Genomic DNA, 18,746 nt, shown 5'->3' on the forward strand with positions numbered 1-18,746 from the left:
AGATAGATTATACTATATGGATGAAAATAATTTATTCAAAAAGAGGGTAGAGTTAATTTATTTATTTAAGAAATAAGGCATTCAGGAAGGTCTAATTTAAGTATTGCTCCAATAACTCAGTTCCTGCATGATTCATGTCTAAAAAGGTATTTTGTAAAGGGCTAATGTAATCCACTCTAAAAAAGAAATTATTAAACTCTTGTAAAGTGTAAGATACTATGCTAGTCACTGAGAATATAAAAATCATATGAAATCTAACCCCTGCCTAAAAGGATAGAAAGATATTATAGAACATAAACATATGTTCTAGGCAATGCAGGGGGAGTGGGGTGGAAGAGAAGAGGGGATACAGCATATGAACATAAAAGCATCTACATTTTTATTTAAATAAAAAAAAAGAACACTTTTATAGGGGGATCAGTAAAAGCTTCTTATTAAATGATGTACACAAGCTGGGCTTTGAAGAGAACCAGGGATCAGTTATAGGAGGCAAAAGTAAGAAGAGAAAACATTCTGGGCTAAGAAAAGAACCTATCCAAAAGCCTGGAGATAAGAGATTTAATGTCAAGTCAGAAAACAAGTAGAAGAGTTTGACTGAAACTAGACAGAGAAGGCTTTAAGTAAGGTCCCAGAATATGGCGACCAAGTTTTTTTCAAGTACAAAACCAGAACAGTAATACCTTATGAAAATACTGTGATTAAGAATATTCTAAATAAACTATTCTATGAAAAAGTAATTGACCAAACTTCCATTTTACTATAACACTGAAGTTAATTCTTTGACTAGTAGAATCACTTATCACTTAAGTTATATTTTTACAAAGTGGGAAAGTATGATGACTTTTGACATATTACAAGGGTATACATTGTTTTAACCATAGCATGACCTAAAGAAGCAAGCTGGAGTTCAGAAATACTTCCAATGAAGAGCTTCCAACTTTCGACCCTCTTATTCATTTCTTTTTCTTTTGTTACATGAAAAGATACTTGCCATCTAAATGGAACCTATGTGCTACATAAAAAGGCTGACCCCAAACTCCTGCCTTCGATCTTGAGATCTGATGAAATTATAGTTTGTGATATATATATATATATAAAATAGCTGCAGGCATTTATAATTTTCAAACCAGAGAAAGGTGCTTTAAATGTTTCCTTTTGTGCTTCAAAGATAGCAAATCATGCAAAAGATTAAGTATTTTAACATTTTGGCATATTTGAAATATTTTTAAAAGCAGTTTTCCAGATCTACTTTACATGATCTAAAAGCAAGTCCTATACTCATGGAACACATACTAAAGAATCAAGTTCAAATTTATCTTATTTCAAAATATTGTTTATTCTGAAAAATGAAATACACTCAGGGACTGATAAAAATAGACAAAAGGATCAAAAACAAATTCACAAATAATTAATTGCTGGCTCTGTTAGGTCACATAACACCTAGCCAGACATAGTGTATAGGGTTTTCATTGATATCATTCATTTTTTTTTTTTTTTTATGCATCAACTAATACTTGTCAAAATTAAAAAGGACAAATTTTTATGCTATATATCTTATGAAAAATAAGCTGACAAATTGCAAATGTTCCTTGATTGTAAAATTTAGCTTCACTCCATATTTTTAACACTTATTTTGTACATTATTTGTATATTATTTTGATTATCTCAAGTATATACTTTTCTCTTTTTATTTACATGACTAATCAATTTAAAATCAATCACTTTCACACCAAAATTCTGGAAAGGTCAACTTCAAGAAATTTTCAATAAAATTGGGTGGGAAATTTGGCAAATGGAATTGAATTTTTTTGTATGTAATTTTCTTTTAAAGTAATATTACTATCAAATGAGGTCATTCTAACAGACTAAAGATAGCCAAGATTGTTTTCCAACTCAGTAGTCACTATTTAAAGTCATGAAAACCTGGGTTTAAATACTCAATGTATGGTCCCCAAATATGTTATCATGGACAGAGCACTTAATTTTTGTGAATCTTACTCTCCTGTCTTATAAAATAGATAAAATATCACTTCGAGTACCTAACTCACAGAGTCATTGTGAGGCTCAACAAATAAAGCTTTGCAAATCTGATAGATTAAAGGAAATAATTGTAATTCACAGTTGGCTTGTTTCTTCTATAATATTTTCCCTCTTGCTTAATGTTGAGACTTATTTACTGCTGGAGTATCTTTTTTTTACCTATTTTTTGTCTAATCTTTCAGTTTAGGACCAAGATCGTTTTCTTTCATGAATGTTCTGTCGCTAATTTTCTTTAATAATCAATACTTGGAAGCTTCATTTCCTTAGGATCTAAGAATCCACATTTTTGTCTTATTGAAGAACAAAGTTCCATCTTCCTTCTCTCTTTACTAATATACTTGCTCAGGCAGCAAGGAAAAACTCATATCATCTTCTAGCATTTCAACTGGGAAATTCATGATGAACCTGAATATAGTGCTCCCAAAAAAGAAGAATCTAACCTATGAAGAATTAAATACATTCTAGATACTAGTAAGGCTTTCCTGGAAACAATAATTGGCTCCAGAAATTGTCCTTTCTCCTAGCAGCATAGTCAGTCTTCCTGATTTTTGTGTTGGCCAAGGAAGTTTGCTGATAAACTGTTCGTGATCCTCCACCTCTCAGGGCTTGCTGCAGCTTACAGTAATTTTATTTATTTATTTATTTTTTAAGTTCTATATTAACTGACAATATAGAATGCCAGTGGAGAAAGCCTATCACTTTTTTTCTTCTATTTTTATTGGTATGTTTATTTTTATTTGTAAAAAGAAAGAAAACAGCTTAGCTAAACTCATAAACACATTGAATCCAACTCAATGTTTAATGTTCAATACTTACAGCAACCCACTTCTATAAAAGAAGAGAGACACATTTTCTTATCTTATCTTTAGAATCAAGCTTTGTGTTAATACTTAAAGGATAAAGGATGTAATTATGTTATATTATGACATTTGCATTAAAGAATGATGTTAAATTTTCATAATATTATCATCTAATAATCAAATTCCACCTGTCATTGCAAATTGATCCATGCGGAATTCCAAAGTCTATTTATCAAATTGGAAAATTGTTAATTCTACATATATATATATATATATTTCTGGAATATTTAAAATACTAATAGATATGTAAAATTTAAAGGATGAGAAAAAACAATAGACAGGGAGGGATATAGAATAGAAAGGGAATCACATGCATACTTACTTGGATATAGAAACCTATCTTATCCTACAAGGAAGTAGGTAAAGAAAAGAATTAGAAAAGGGGAGGATGATAGAAAAAAAGACAGATTGAGGAGGGCTGTACTCAGAAACAAAACACTTTTGTAATGGTAATGAAATGAATTCACTCATAAAACAGAAGCAGATAACAGAATGGATTGAAAACCTAAATCCTAAAGTACATTGATTACAAGAAGCACAGAAACACCACAGGATAAAAGTAAAGGAATAGAAGAGAATCTACTATGCTTCAGCTAAGTAAAACAAACCAACAACAACCACAACAAAACCCCAAACCAACAAAGCTTGTAATCATGGCCTCAAAGAAAAAGCAACAATTGAGATAATTAAAGATTTAAGGAAACTATTTTGCTAAAGAGGTACCATAGAAATGAATATCAAAAATAAACATAGATGTACCAAATGGTACAGCATCAAATTTTTAAATGAAAAATTAAATGAGGGTGAAATAGATAGTAAAACCATATTACTAAGACACTCAAACTTGCCCCTTTCAAAACTAGATAAATGGAACAAAAAAGTAAAACATTTAGGAAATAGAATATTAGAAAAAATTTTATACACGCATCACATATATATGATAGAATTATGTATATATGTATATCTTATGTATACACACACACACACACACACACATATTTTAGTAGATTTAATTTCACCTCTATCCAATCAAGACATTGCAACTATTGAGAAGATATACTAGTAAAAAAAATTTCAACATTCAGCAATCAACTTCTTTGAAAACCCTCTTATAAATCATAAAAGTGAATAAACAGACATCTCAGAGTTGATCTGCTAGCTAAAAGACCATTTGTGTGCATTCCAAATGGCACATCCAATCTTAGGTCAGGGGAAAGTGAGGAGGTATAGAGAAGGTAGGAGGGTAAATGTCAATTTTCAAAAGACCTTGAAGTTCAGTTCTTCCTAGAGAATTCCCTACAAAAGTTTGATGGATGGATAGTGTTCCACTTCTATAATGACAACCCAGCAGTTAGCCATGTTAACTTTTTCAAAACTTTATATACTATCACCCAGTACTTTTGGTGGTCAAAGGTAGGAAAAAAATGACTGCTGACAATTCTAGGCCAATATCCTTTATATCCAGGTGAAGGACCCTTGAAGAAGCCATAAGGATTGTTTTATCTCTGCCAGATCACCTAAACTCATCGTGTAAGCTATGGGGATTTTAGCTATGACTCTGGACTCATCAAAGGGATTTGCCAATCTATAGTAGATAACCGTGGCCAAAAAGAACGATTTCTTCTTCCTTACTTGAATATCTCCCTCTTCCCAACATAAACCAAGACTTCTACCTTCTCTTGAATGAAATACTTTGGTTGTATAGTTGTTTTCTCACACATCAACACCAAGGTCCCTAGTTTATCTTTTATTTTTGAACTGTAAAAAAATGAAGCTACTCAAGTAAAGGTTTACTTTTCCATGATGTGTTACTCACACTGATTATCATTCCTAGACCAATACATAGATAGCACACATACCTTAAATCTTTGAATCTGGGGTCATTAAATTGGGTTCATGGAATTAAAAAAAAAGTTTTTGATAATTATTTCAAAACAATTAGCTTCTTTTGTAATTTTTTTTGCTTTTTTATGTCTTTGAGAACATTACTTTGAAAAGGAGTTCATATGCTTCACCAGAATGCCAGAAAAATCATAACACAATACAAAAAGATTAAGAACTTTTGCTTTAAACAAAAACTACACCCATTAAAATAACAGAAATGAACTGTTCTAATACTTAATCTATTACAACAATGATGCAGCTAGGTGGCTCTGTGGATAATATGTCACACCTGGAATAAGATACACTAATTCAAATCTTGCCTCAGACATTTACTAGTTGTATGAGCCTGGGCAAATCATTTAATTTTGCCTCAGATTCTTCATCTATGAAATGAGGTAGAAAATGAAATGGCAAACCACTTTGGTAGCTGTAAAAATAAATCCCTAATTGGGCTTATGAAGAATTCGATATAATTGTATAAGAATAACAAATTATAATAATGCAATTCACTGTCTAAAACATACTCTTTTATATGAAGTCAAGTCAATTAGCATTTCCTAAGCTCCTAAAACATGCCAGGCACTGTGCAAAAATTTGGGACACAAAAGTAAAAACAATCCCTGCCCCCAAGAAGCTCATAATCTAATGGGGAAGACAACATGCAAACAATTATAGACAATTTATAGACGGTAAATTCTCAGTAATCCAACAGGCAAGGCACTGTATTTAAAGAAACTTGAGAAAGCTTTCTTGTAGAGTGCAGAATTTTATCAGAATGAAGAAATTCAAGGAAGCAAAGAACTGGACAAAAGAAGAAAGGAGTTGCAAGCATAAAGAAAAATCAGTGATTATGTGACCTTGAGGAAGTCACTTAACCCCAATTACCTCAGCAAAAAAAAAAAGAACAATCAGTGAAACTGCAGCGAGGCAATGAAGAATCTGGTTGGAGAAACAGGAAGAACATAAATTGTGTAAAAGTGAATGAGGTATAAGAAGACTGGGGAGAGAGGAATGATCCAAGTCATGATGGCTTTAAAAGACAGATCATTTTACATTTCACCGGAGATAATAGACAAGCCTTGGAATTTATTGAACAACGGAGGTGCCATTCTCAGACTAGGGCTATATGAAGATCATTTTGAGAACTTAGTTGACAGTGGGTTTGAATATGAAGAGATTTAAGAGAAGAAGACCAACTAACAGGTTTCTGTAAAGTTTAGATGAGACATGATTCACCATGGTGATGGCAGTGTTACAGAAGAAAAAAGAGAGTATATGAAAGATTTTATAAGAATAGAATCAATATGACCTAGCAACATATTGCACATGGGGATGGGGAAGAGTGAAAGAATTTGATCACTCTTTTCTCTTATGTACCTACTGTACAAAAACACTTGGAGGAGTTAGAGGGTTCCTATAATAACTTGAAATATAACTACTAGGAAACCAGAGGATATAAGAGAAAACAGGTGTATCTCCTGAGGAGTCCTTACATGCAGAAAATAGTCTTACATATCATCTTAAAAATTATTTATTAAAAAGCCTTCCCAGAAATTTGTAGAAATCTAGTAGCTTCCTATTATTCTGTTGATTAGCTTCATGGCTTAATAGCTAGAATTTTTCTGTTTATTTTTTGTCAATCTGATATTCCAGAAATTCTTATGATGAACCCACTGTGATCAGAGTTTCATAGAATCCTTATCTGTTAAAGACTCATAGATTGGGAGAGCCTCTAGGACTTAAAACTACAAAATAACAAAGATATGCTTCTGAGAAGAGAACAACACATAATATTATAGAAAATCATAATAATTTACATTTATATTGATTTACAAGATTTTTCAGGCTATTTCCTCAAATTATTTGTATAGTATATACATAAATTCCAAGTTTTTAATTTTAGTCTCAATTCTAAATCCAGTGCTCTTTCTACTACAAGTAGAAGGATTCTACCAATGCTATTCTACAGATCCATGGCCTTAAGTTTCTGAGTAGTAGAGATTTTAATGGTATAAATACATACCCATGATGGAACAGATACAGTAGATCAATCCCCACAAAAGAAAACTGTCTTTGACAAAAAGAACAACAACAATGACCTTATCATTCACTGATGACTTGGGTGACTTCCCCCATAACTGATTTCATTTTCATATACAAACCCAATGAAGTTCTGTTTCTGGTTTACTATCTGGGCTTCTTAATTTAAGGTGATATGTGAAGAAGACAAGAGAATACCCTAGATGTTAATGAATAATGACAATTGAAAATGACAAAAATATATATATATATATTTTAAAGAGGTATTATAGAATGATCTTGGCATGACAAAACATAGCTAAATTATGTTTACAAATAATCTGATACTATTGTTATATTTTCAGATTATGGTTTGAATGGATCTTTTCCCTCCTTTTTCTAACCACTATAGTGGTTAGCTCCAAGTATTTTCTATTCTGTTAATTTTATGTAATCTATGATATTTAAGGATTGTAAAGCAGATTTTACTCATCAATAACAATTTTTATCTTAAATATTCATTTTTCCCCTGGAAAATAATTTCTCTAACTTCTAAGGCAGGATTTCTTAACCTTGAGCACCGTTACCATTCAATATTGTATTATAAATGTTAGCTTTGGCAATAAGAGAAGAAAGAGATTAAAGGAATTAGAGTAGATAATGAGGAAACCAAATTATCATTCTTTTCAGATAACAGTACACATAGGAAATCCTAGAAAATCAACTAAAAACTGCTAGAAACAATTCATAACTTTAACAAAATAAATCAACATAAATCATCAGCATTTTTATATGTTACCATCACAATCCAGCAGCAAGTGATACAAAGAAAAAATCCATTTTAAATAACTATAGATAATATAAAATATTTGGGAGTCAACCTACCAAGCAAAGTCAAGAACTGTATAAAAACAATTACAAACAAAACATTTTCCACACAAATAAAGTCAGATCTAATCAAATGGAAATATATCATGTGCTCATGGGTAGGACAAGCTAATATAATAAAAATGACAATATTACCTAAACGAATATATTTATTCAGTGCTATACCAAACTCCCAAAAAATTATTTTACAGAGCTAAAAAAAATAAAAATAAAATTCATCTGAAAGAAGAAGAGATCAAGAAATTCAAGGGAATTAATGAAAAAAATGTAAATGAAAGTGGCCTAATTGTACCAGATGTAAAACTATATTATAAAGCAGTGATCATCAAAACCATTTGGTACTGGCTAAGAAATAGAGTAGTTCATCAGTGGAATAGGTTCACAAGACATAATATCAATGACTATAGTAATGTAGTGTTTGATAAACCCAAAGATCCCAGCTTCTGGAATAAGAACTCACTATTTGACAAAAATTGCTGGGAATATTGGAAATTAGTGTGGCAGAAACCAGGTACTGACCCACACCTAACACCTTATACTTAGGTAAAGTTAAAATGGATTCATAATTTAGATATAAAGAGTGATATATAACCAAATTAGAAGAATAAAATATAGTTTACCTCTCAGATCTGTGGAGAAGAAAATAATTTGTGGCCAGAAAAGAATTAGAGTATATTACGGAATGCAAAATGTATAATTTTAGTTATATTAAGTTTAAAAGTTTTTGTACAAACAAAACCAGTACAGACAAGATTAGAAAGGAAGCAATAAACTGAGAAAAAAATTTTATATCCAAGAGTTTTAATAAAGGCTTCATTTAAAAATATATAGAGAGTCAATTCAAATTTATAAGAATTCAAGCCATTCTCCAATTGATAAATGATCAAAGGATAGGAAAAGATAATTTTCAGATAAAGATTTGAAATCATTTACAGTCATATGAGAAAATGCTCTAAATCACTATTGATCAGAGAAATGCAAGTAAAGACAACTCCGAGTATCACTGTATACTTACTTATCAGATTGGCTAAGAGGACAAGAAAAGATAATGAATGTTGGAAGGGATGTGGGAAAATTGGGACACTAATACATTGTTAGTAGATTTGTGCATTGATTTACCCAATCTGTAGAGCAATTTGAAACTATGTCCAAAGAGATATTAAACTATGCATACCCTTTGAACCAGCAGTGTCTCTACTGGTACTGTATCCCAAAGAGATCATAAAAATGGGGAAAGGAACCACATGTGCAAAAATGTTTGTAGCAGCCCTTTTTGCAGTGGCAAGAAACTGGAAAAAGAGCAGAATCTCACCAGTTGGAGAATGGCTGAATAATTATGGTATATGAATGTTATGGAATATTATTGTTCTATAAAAAATTATCAGTGGGATGATTTCAGAGAGGACTGGAAAGACTTACATGAACTGTTCCTAAGTGAAGTGAGTAGAAACTGAAGATCATTGTAATAGCAAGATTATATGATGATCAATTATGATGGACATGGTTATTTACAACAACAAGGTGATTCAGACCAATTCCAATGCAATCCAATTGTGCTAAAGAGAGCCATCTACACTTAAAGAGAGGATGAGGACTGTGGGATCTGAGTGTGGATCACAATATAATATTTTCACTTTTTTGTTGTTTACTTGTATTTTGTTTTCTGTCTCATTTTTTTTTCTTTTTGATCTGACTTTTCTTGTACAGCATGATAATTGTAACATGTATAGAAGAATTGCACATGTTTAACATATATTGGATTACTTGCTGTCTAGGGGAAACGGTGAGGGGAAAGGAAGTTAAAAAAATTGGAACACAAGGTTTTGCAAGAGTGAATGTTCAAAATTATTTATGAATATGTATTAAAAATAAAAAGCTTTAGTAAAAGAAAGAAAGAATTTAGTCTTGTAAGCTTAAATTCATATTGGGGGAAAATGATAAGGTTCTTTGCATTTCCAGGAAATTTTTTGAAGCTGAGGGAGAATAACAAAATTCCAGTCAAGCTAGAGCTTTAGTGATCAGGCCCTAGGGAAGCTAAGTTCATTGCTCATAGTTAGGAAGTGCTGATTGGGATGGGAGGCACAAATCTGTATCTAATTGATGAGAGTAATTCATAGAAAAAAGTGGGATGATTAAGAAAGCATTAAATTCTAGGGGACAGGTGAGAACCAAGAAAAGTTAAGTAAAGTTGGAATAAAATTCAGACTGTCATGAAAATGTTGAAAGTTACTATTAAATGTGGAAAGGTAGTCAAGATACAAAGATGGCAAAATGTCTGTGACCAACTTTATGTTTAAGGGAAATCCTTTTGGCAGCAGGGAGAGTATGGTTTTCATATCCAGCCCTCATGTTCTAAAGAACAAGCTGCACAGTATGTTTATGTCCAGATACTAATCAGAACTGGAAATGCTTGATCTTAACCACGAAAAATTGTCATTCATAGCAATCAAATGCCTATTCAGATATTTTTGTTTCTATCTTAATTGAGATTTCCTTATAGGTGAGAAAAGCAATAAAAAATCTGTTTTGTTTGGCAATTAGAATAAAAAGGCATTAAATGTCCCCTGCTAAAGGGACAGTAAGAGGTTGAATGTATTTTAGGTGTGAAAATCTGCAAAAGCTTTCACAACCTTCAAACTAACACCTCAACCCTATTCAGATATGCTTGACAGCCAGATGGCTATTAAAATGCATCTTTGTTGTCTGGTTGGGAAACATGGCACCATTCATTTTACTGATAAGATACTACTGTAGTCAGTTATGATAATTAGCTGAAACATGAAGACAGAGTTTTGAAGCTGTCACAATTTGACTGGATGGAGGGGAGGGAAGGTCGACTGGAACCATAATGTATATCTTAAATATTTGGGTTTAATTCAACTACTTACAAAGAGGTAGGTAGAATTTTAGAAGTCATAACAACTCATACCTTTATTTTACAGATGATAACAATGAGACTTAAAGAGGTTAAATGATTTGTCCAGGACAAGAAAGCTAGTGAAGGTGTTGAATCCCGTCCTTCCAGACTTGTATATCCAGTGTCCTGCCTGCACTGCACCATACTGCTCCTTAATCTCCAACTTATATCCAATTTGGTGAGTGTCTCTCTGAACTGATTCTTAGACAGTAGATCTCATGAAATTCTGAGAGACTATAACTCCTAAATTTTGAATTCTTAATGACAAGCTCTTGCCTTGTCTCTACCATATCCTCATCAAAAGCATGCCTTTGATCATATTATCAGTATTACTGTTTCCCATCATTGCTATATTTTGCCCTTTCTTGATATCTAAGTCTATTATCACTGTTATAGCTTCATTTTCCAATGATCATATAATTTAATGACATCTCTTTTGCTCTTATTGAATCCCTCATTTCCTTGAAATTCAGTCTTTCCTGCCATGGTAGAACCCAAATCTTGGGAACTCCTTTCTGCTTTCTCTTTTCTGATTCTTGAATCACCATACTAGCTTATCTCAGCCATTCTTTCAAGATGAAAGTCTTTTCATAATTTTTTTTATTAACCTGTTATCATTCTTTCTAATACAAATTATTTAAACACTTATTTTCAAACATTCAATTGACACCCAATTTCCTCATTTTTTCAGAGCAGGTAAATTAATGTCTTGCCTTACTGATCATCATCCAATTCCTCTTCTATCTTCATCTCAGAAAATGATGGTTCTTTGTTGGCGTTCTTGTTCTTCTTTAAAATATAATATAAGATGATGGTTCTCTCTGGGGGAGAGGTGCAGGTTTCTCGGGGGAGGTTTCCTGGAGACAGCCTTAGTTTCAGTTCAGATCAATAATTACCCCAATCGCAGCCAGGTGATAAAAGTTCGGATTTTTTATTGTCTCTAATATAGCCCAATTAGTTTAGAGACCTATCTCTCTGTTTGGTTCCAAGAGCTCCCTCCAAATGTCTCCAAATCCAAAGGTTTGTCCTTCAGCCTCTGCCTCTGCTTTCTTCAGCCTCCAGCCAGCACAAAGATGGAATGAATCTCTTGTCTCTTTCACTTGGGGCTCGGCTAGCTTTCTGGCAAGTCTTTCAGATCAGCTTGGTCTTAGTGGGGGAAGTGCAGGAGACCAGCCACCTACCACAGTGGTGTGAGATGAAGATGAATCTGGTTGTGCCTCTGAGAGAGCCTTCTCAATCTTCAGCTCAACTCCGACTTGTGGCTTCTTCTGACTTGACACTCTTCTCTTCATGTAATTTGGCTGAATTCTCTCTGAGAGCCTCTGTCTGCATCTTATATATGAGAGAGAGGAATTGTGGGATACGAGAGAGAGGGATTATGGGTTTCTCCCAGCACGCTCTCTGGCCCTAAGAACTTCAAGGGAGGTGTGAATTCAGATATCTCATACTAAACCCTGAAATTTCCCAAATGTGTGAACTCCAATGAGTAAAGGTATGAACACAAACATTGTATCAATTAGTTCTACTTAGTACCTTGTTTTAGGTTCTGGCCCAAAACATCAACTCTAATGAGTTAGCAGTTTGTAAAGATTCCAACCGTTCTTTCCCTGCCTTCACCTGTGTTCTTGATTACATCAATTTCTGTGTCCTCTGTGATCTTGCTTCCTTGGTTATTCATTTTCATGTATTCCAAATCCAGAGAAAAACAATATAAAATGAAGAGTTTAAGTTGAATTATCTTTAAAGCTCCTCTAATTCTAAATTTGAGATCCTATGGTAAAATGAAAACCATATCAGAACTTTGCAACTCCCTTAAGTCACCATTTGTTCTTCCACATCTTTACCATTAAGGTAATCTACCTTTATCACCCAAATCCCAGTAAAACTTCTCTTTTGAAGAGCATTTCTGATTTCTTGCCAAATCCTACAGCCTTTCCTCATACTTTTTAATTTGTATTTTAGCATTATACACTACTGACCATTTATTCCTTTTTGTGCTCTGTACTTTCTTTGCATCTGTGACATCATCCTCTCATTCTTTTCATAATGCAGTAACTGCTCCTTCTCTGTCTCCTTTAACTGTTCTGGTTGTTACTACTAATGTTCTACTGCTTTGAAGTTCTCTCCAGAGCTCTGCCTTTTCTTGTTTCTAAAATGAATGAGAATGAGAATGTAATCTCATTCAATTCCACTGTATTATGACTATTATACAGATGACTAATAAATCTTCATCATTTAGTTATGACCTACCTCTAGATATTTCCAACTGACTGATAACCATCTCCACAGAAATATACCACTGGCATTAAAAACTCAACATATTTATAACCAAACTCAGAAACTTTTTATCATTTATTTATTCATTTCTGTTGATATTATCATCATTCTCATAGAACCTCTGGATAGAAAACAGTTATTTGTTTTACATTTACCTTTACCCATTCTTCATTCCCTTTAATTTAGTAAATTTCCAAATTTGTTAATGTCATCTTTCTTATACATAGGTTTCTGATTTTCCATTCTCAGGGCCACCTCTCTAATAAAGGTTCTAAATAATTATCATTTTTCTCCCTCCAGTCTTTTCTTTTATCTTCCCATATACTCCTGTGAAATCAGTAACATTAATGCACATGATCATGACACTTCCCTACTTTAAAGCCTTCAATAACTCCCCAGTGCCAATAAATCAAATGATAACCTATATTGATGAAAATTTTTTAAGGTTTTTCTGTTTCTGACAACAACCTTGTGAGATAGTGCAAAGATAATGACAATATTAACTTAATTTGGATCTTTGATGTTTGCAAAAACCTTTACATGTAGTTAACTGATTTTACTTAACTTCCTTCAACTTATAGATAAATAAATTGAGAATTGAACAACACTCAATATCTTGCTCTGGTTCACATAACTAGTGAAGGTCAAGGCCAGATTTTTGACAGAAATCCACCAACTTTTTCTAAATAATATTTTTAAATATATATTATTATACAATGGTATTAGTATTTACTATGCTGTGGAAAACTGTAGACATGTTTAAATAAAGATTAGAAAACTAGAGAAATTAAATGAGTGAGAAAAATGAAAACCATTCAGATATTTTTCAAAGCACCAAGTAGGCTTGAGTGATAGGTAAAATTGTTTCTGATGTAAGTTGTATTTATTCTTTCAGGAAAACCTCTGACTGTAGCTACAGTTGATGTACACAGGATGCTTACCGTCTTTCAGGATGGTTTCACGATCTGTCCCATCTATTTTTTGCCGACCAATTAGGAAGCTTGTGGTGTCAGCAAAATAGATATAATTGGCTTCAGCATGAAAATCTAGAGCACGTGGATTGACCAGATTTTCTATGGGGATCATGTATTCATCAGCGATTTTGGTATTCAAGTCCATTCCCCGAACAATTCCTGGGCGTCCTTTCCCATAAAAGAGAAACAACTCATTCTTCGGTCCTGTTGAGGAAAGATTACAGACATAAACAACTGGTGCTGCCTAATCTTCTTTACACTGCATAATGGCACTGTTTAATTAACTGGCACAATTAGTGGGGTTTTAAAAAATTCAATACCAAAAACTAAACTCAAAAATATGCCAAATGTATCTCAGTGTAAGAAGGCTGGCTTAATTGTATTATTTTAATTAAAATAGAAATTACATCTGTGAATAGGTTATATCTAGTTAATTATTCTTTTGTTTGTAACTGTCTGTTTTGAAAACATGACAGATCACTGGATAACATGTAGCCCTGTGAAATGGACATTTACAAAAACATCTTGTGCATTCAATTTTACAACTCATTAGAATTATCAATAGCTTTCTTTGGACACTGACTATGGTATTTGTTACATCTGACAATGTCGGAAACTTCAGAAAATTTAAAACATGCCAGGGAAGGTTTTTCATCTACTGACTGTCAGAATAAACAAAAGTAATAACTTGTTATCACTTCCTCATACATGGATATAAGTGAGTGTCCAAACATAATTTGAACTTCCAAAATCCCAAATCTAAATGCCAATAACACTTTGTATTTCTTTGTATTTCTTAATTTGGATTCCCAAAGCTATTTCTAACCCCTGGAAGACTTGGAAGCCAATTACAATTATCACAAAGACAATCACAAAAAGCAAGAAATCGTTATTTAAATTCTTATTTTTAGGATGATAAATTAAGATTCCTTTTCCTACATAACAAATATTTCTGTGGCAAATTCAAACCCCTATATGAGAAAAAGAGGAGAATCCAAAAATTTGCCTGCATCCTTAAGTGTCTTAGCCTAGATTGATTATATTGGTTATCAGAGGAAATGCCTAGTGATTTTTAAACCTGTATGTAGGTGAGGAAAACTATCATTATACTACATCTGAAAATCAAGAATATTAAGTGATTCACTTGAGTTTGGTTAAACTGAGGTTCTTATCTAAAGATCATCTATGTCTCTCACCAAAAGAAAAAAAAATGGCAGGAGGTAAATATTAAGTCATTTCTTTCAGGAAACTATAAGTATTGCTTAACTACAGTTAAGAGAAGGGAAAAATGGTGCTACTTGATGATTAGATATTTAAGAGCCTGCCAGATAAATAAACTGAAAGAGAAACTAAAGAATTCAAAAAGTTTACCCTGCTTCTCCAAAAATAAGGTATTACAATACTCAAAGGAGGAGAGTAATGAAATTTACTTAGCCATCTTTCAGTCAATATTCTCTTTAACTTAACTCTGAAGTCATGATTATTTTGGGATCTTATCAAAATGACACATTTACAACAATTGCCAATACTTTCCAGAGGTCCTATCCACAATGGACTAGAACACAATTAAAAACCAGAAAGTAAGGAAAATTGGTGTCTGCATATTTAATAGAAAGAGAGCAAAGACTGTGCATAATCAAAACTTTATAATTTTGCCTATGGGATATTCCCCTTGGCCCTCATTCTGAGCATGTTTACTTTCACTTTAGAAAGAATTCTAACAATCTTAATTGTCTGTGTTTTTTTCCCCCTTAATCCAAAGATATTGGAAGCAGCAAATTAGAGACAGGAGTACTAACAGAAGCTAAAAATGACAACTCAATCTGATAACAAAGGAAAAAAAGTAAAAAAAAAAAAATGTAGCAGTCTGGGGCCACTGAGAATAAAGGAAACGATCCCATCCAACTTAATAGGCCCTGAAAATAGCAGTACAGAAAAATACAATTGGATCATGTCCATATTGATGAAGCAGAGTCACAAAGAAAAAGGTTAAATTATGTTCAGTATATTCTGTTTAATCAGGTAGGAATGTGTGTAATGCATTTTAGAACATTATTAATGATTAAAGTTTTAAAAGATATATGGTTAAAATTAAAATATCTTAGAAGCATAGTTTATCAGAGGATCTTGCTCACATTGTGATAATTCAATTCAATAAGCTTCATTAATACTGACTATGTGCAAAGTTTTTTGGTTCTGAAGACATAAAGACAAAAACAAAACAAACCAAAAAAAAAAAAAAAACAAAAAAAAACAAACAGCTACCTTCAAGGAGTTTGTATTCTAAATAATATTAATAGTTTTATGTTATTAAAAATTGGAGACCAGGAAAATATTTTGGGAAATCATAATCTTTCTGAAATAAATGTTTATTGAACTGAATTTCCTGCACCTGGAATTTTTGTTATTGAGACACTTTCAGTCATGTTTAACTCTTTATGAACCCATTTAAGGTTTTTCTTGTGAAGATACTAGAGTGGTTTGCTATTTCCTTTTCCAGCTTATTTTATGAATGAGGAAATTGATGCAAAGAGGGTTAAATGACTTGCCTAGAACACAAGTCATAAATGTCTGATGACAGAATTGAATTTAAGAAGAAAAGAATTCCTCCTGATGCCTTACTAGGTATTTTATCCCCTAGACGACCTTGCTTACCTGGGATGCTCACTCCTCAAATCCATCCTTTGTCTTATCCTTGACAGATTCTTAATTTTCTAAGGTAGAGAGATAATATGCCCTTATAGATCATTCTTATAAAATAAAAGAGGAAGTGATTTGTGTGATGTCATTGGCTAAGAAATAGTGTTAGAATTCTAACCCAGATCACCAGATGTTAACCATACTGTTCATTTCATTGCACTCCAAATGTTAAGGTGAATATGAATGAAACTTAAAGAGGTAAGGTTAGGTTACCTGGAAACTTCCCTTATTTTAGATCCCATTTTGAAAGGAAATTAATTTAGACATTGCAAATCTTTATTATTAGAACTATCTACAGGTTGCATGGACTGCTTCTAATGGCTTCCTCTCTCACTGGAGGTTTCAAATAGAACAGATGACTGAATGTCAGTTATATTTAGGTAGGAATTCTTTTTTAGATATCCATTGAACTAAGTGAGAATTAAGGTTCCTTCCAAGTCTGAAATTCAATGATTCTGTAAAATGTAAGAGTTTTTACTCTGTGAATTTCAGTAGCACTATGTTATACCCATAGGATGAAGCTCATGGTATTATAAATGAATCTCTACCATTAGACTGTATGCTCTTAAGGTACCATGGGGCTGTATTTTGCAAACTTTTTGTATTCCCAGTGTTTAGCACAGTATCTGTCAGGCAGTAGGCATTTAATAAATATTTTTTTTTATTATTGCTTGGATTACTGACAATAAAGATTAAAGCTAATTAACAAGTCAGTGAATATTATCTAATATAACCCATAATTTTACAAATGAGAAAAGTGAGACCTAGAGAGGTTAAACAATTTGTCCAATGTCACAAATATAGTATGAATCTATCTATGTATCTAGTATTAGAGCTGGAATTCAAGCAAAATTCTTGTAAATACAAATCCAATATTCTATCCTAAACAGTATTATTAGAGTTCCCTAGATTAATGATTACTGAATTGAATTGAATTCCTCAAACTAGAAATCCTACCCCTATAATTTCCATTTACAGACTTCCTCTCCATTCTTTAAGGATCAGTTCAAATGACATTTCCTTCATGAAGTTTTCTCTGATCTTCACCCTCTCCATAGATTCCCTCTTCTACCCCACAAAACACTTGGAAGTGATGCCTTTTTTTTAAATTTCATAATACTTTATGTTCATTTTATTTATGAATCATTTTGACTTTTATCATATTAGCATGAATATCTTATCTTTTAATACTAGATTACAAACTGCATGAGAATAGACACCAAATTTTACTTTAATTTTTGTCTTCCCCAATATTTACCACATATGTGGGTACAGAGTAAACAGTTAATAATTATGATGAGTATATGAATGAATCTTTCAAAAAATATTTAGCCAAAGATTCATGAGTTCAATATTAATCATCTCCAGTGATGTATTGTTGATCTAAATGAGAGACTTTAGAACTCATCTTTTCCAATATCTTTATTAGAAAAATTAAGGAAATTGAGGGTGAGGTTAAGAGATTGTGCCCAAGGTTACACAGAGTCCTTGTAAATAGCAGGGTCATTATTTGAATTCAAGTTGCATGATTCTAAGTTTAGCATCTTTCCCAATGCACCACATCCTTATGCTTCTTTTTTCTGATTACATCATTACAAGAAGACAAATGCCATTTTGTGATAGAAAAGAAAGGTACATATTTTTACCAGGCAATTTTTACCTGATGGGGGCTCATATTTTTACTGTTGTGGATGATAAAAATACTAATTAACACTCAAAATCCTATTCTGAAATTCTAGCTGCTGGCAAAGTGTTTGATTTTAAGAACATACTTTTGCATGACCTGCCATCACTTCCCAAGTTGAAGCCCGTCCTGCAACGACAAGTCCGTGTTTTGTAGTTGCTGCTGAGCAGACAGATGTGCGAACATCCCCCTGGCATTCCATATGGATCTACTTCACATGCATGGCTTCTGACTACAACAAATGAAAAACAGCATGCTTGAAATCCTCTCAAAACAAGATAATCATGTGCATCAGCATGTTGAAGACTTTACAATGGAAAAAAAAAAAAAAGAAGTGAGTCCTAGCAAAATCCTGTACATTAGAATATACTGTGAAGCATTCAGATTTGACAGAGATGGAAAACAATATGGGAGGAAGAAGGGCAATTGAACTTTAATTTTTTAACTTCACATTTCTAGAATAATTTTGAGAATAATAACAACAGTTAATATATATTTAGCAC

At 32.5% G+C, this 18,746-nt stretch overlaps 1 protein-coding gene across 1 annotated transcript in view; it reads right to left on the reverse strand.

The window, feature by feature from the left end:
• The window catches only part of LRP1B (LDL receptor related protein 1B), a 2,056,943-nt gene that overhangs the window by 1,026,374 nt on the left and 1,011,823 nt on the right, over window positions 1-18,746 (reverse strand). Inside the window, exons 10-11 of the mRNA XM_051990638.1 lie at window positions 18,332-18,475; window positions 13,827-14,063 (exon numbers count right to left, since the gene is read on the reverse strand). Coding sequence (XP_051846598.1) covers window positions 13,827-14,063; window positions 18,332-18,475 — 381 coding nt within the window. The remainder of the gene's footprint in view (window positions 1-13,826; window positions 14,064-18,331; window positions 18,476-18,746) is intronic.

Source organism: Antechinus flavipes, chromosome 3 (assembly GCF_016432865.1).
Source record: "Antechinus flavipes isolate AdamAnt ecotype Samford, QLD, Australia chromosome 3, AdamAnt_v2, whole genome shotgun sequence".
Taxonomy (NCBI): Eukaryota; Metazoa; Chordata; class Mammalia; order Dasyuromorphia; family Dasyuridae; genus Antechinus; species Antechinus flavipes.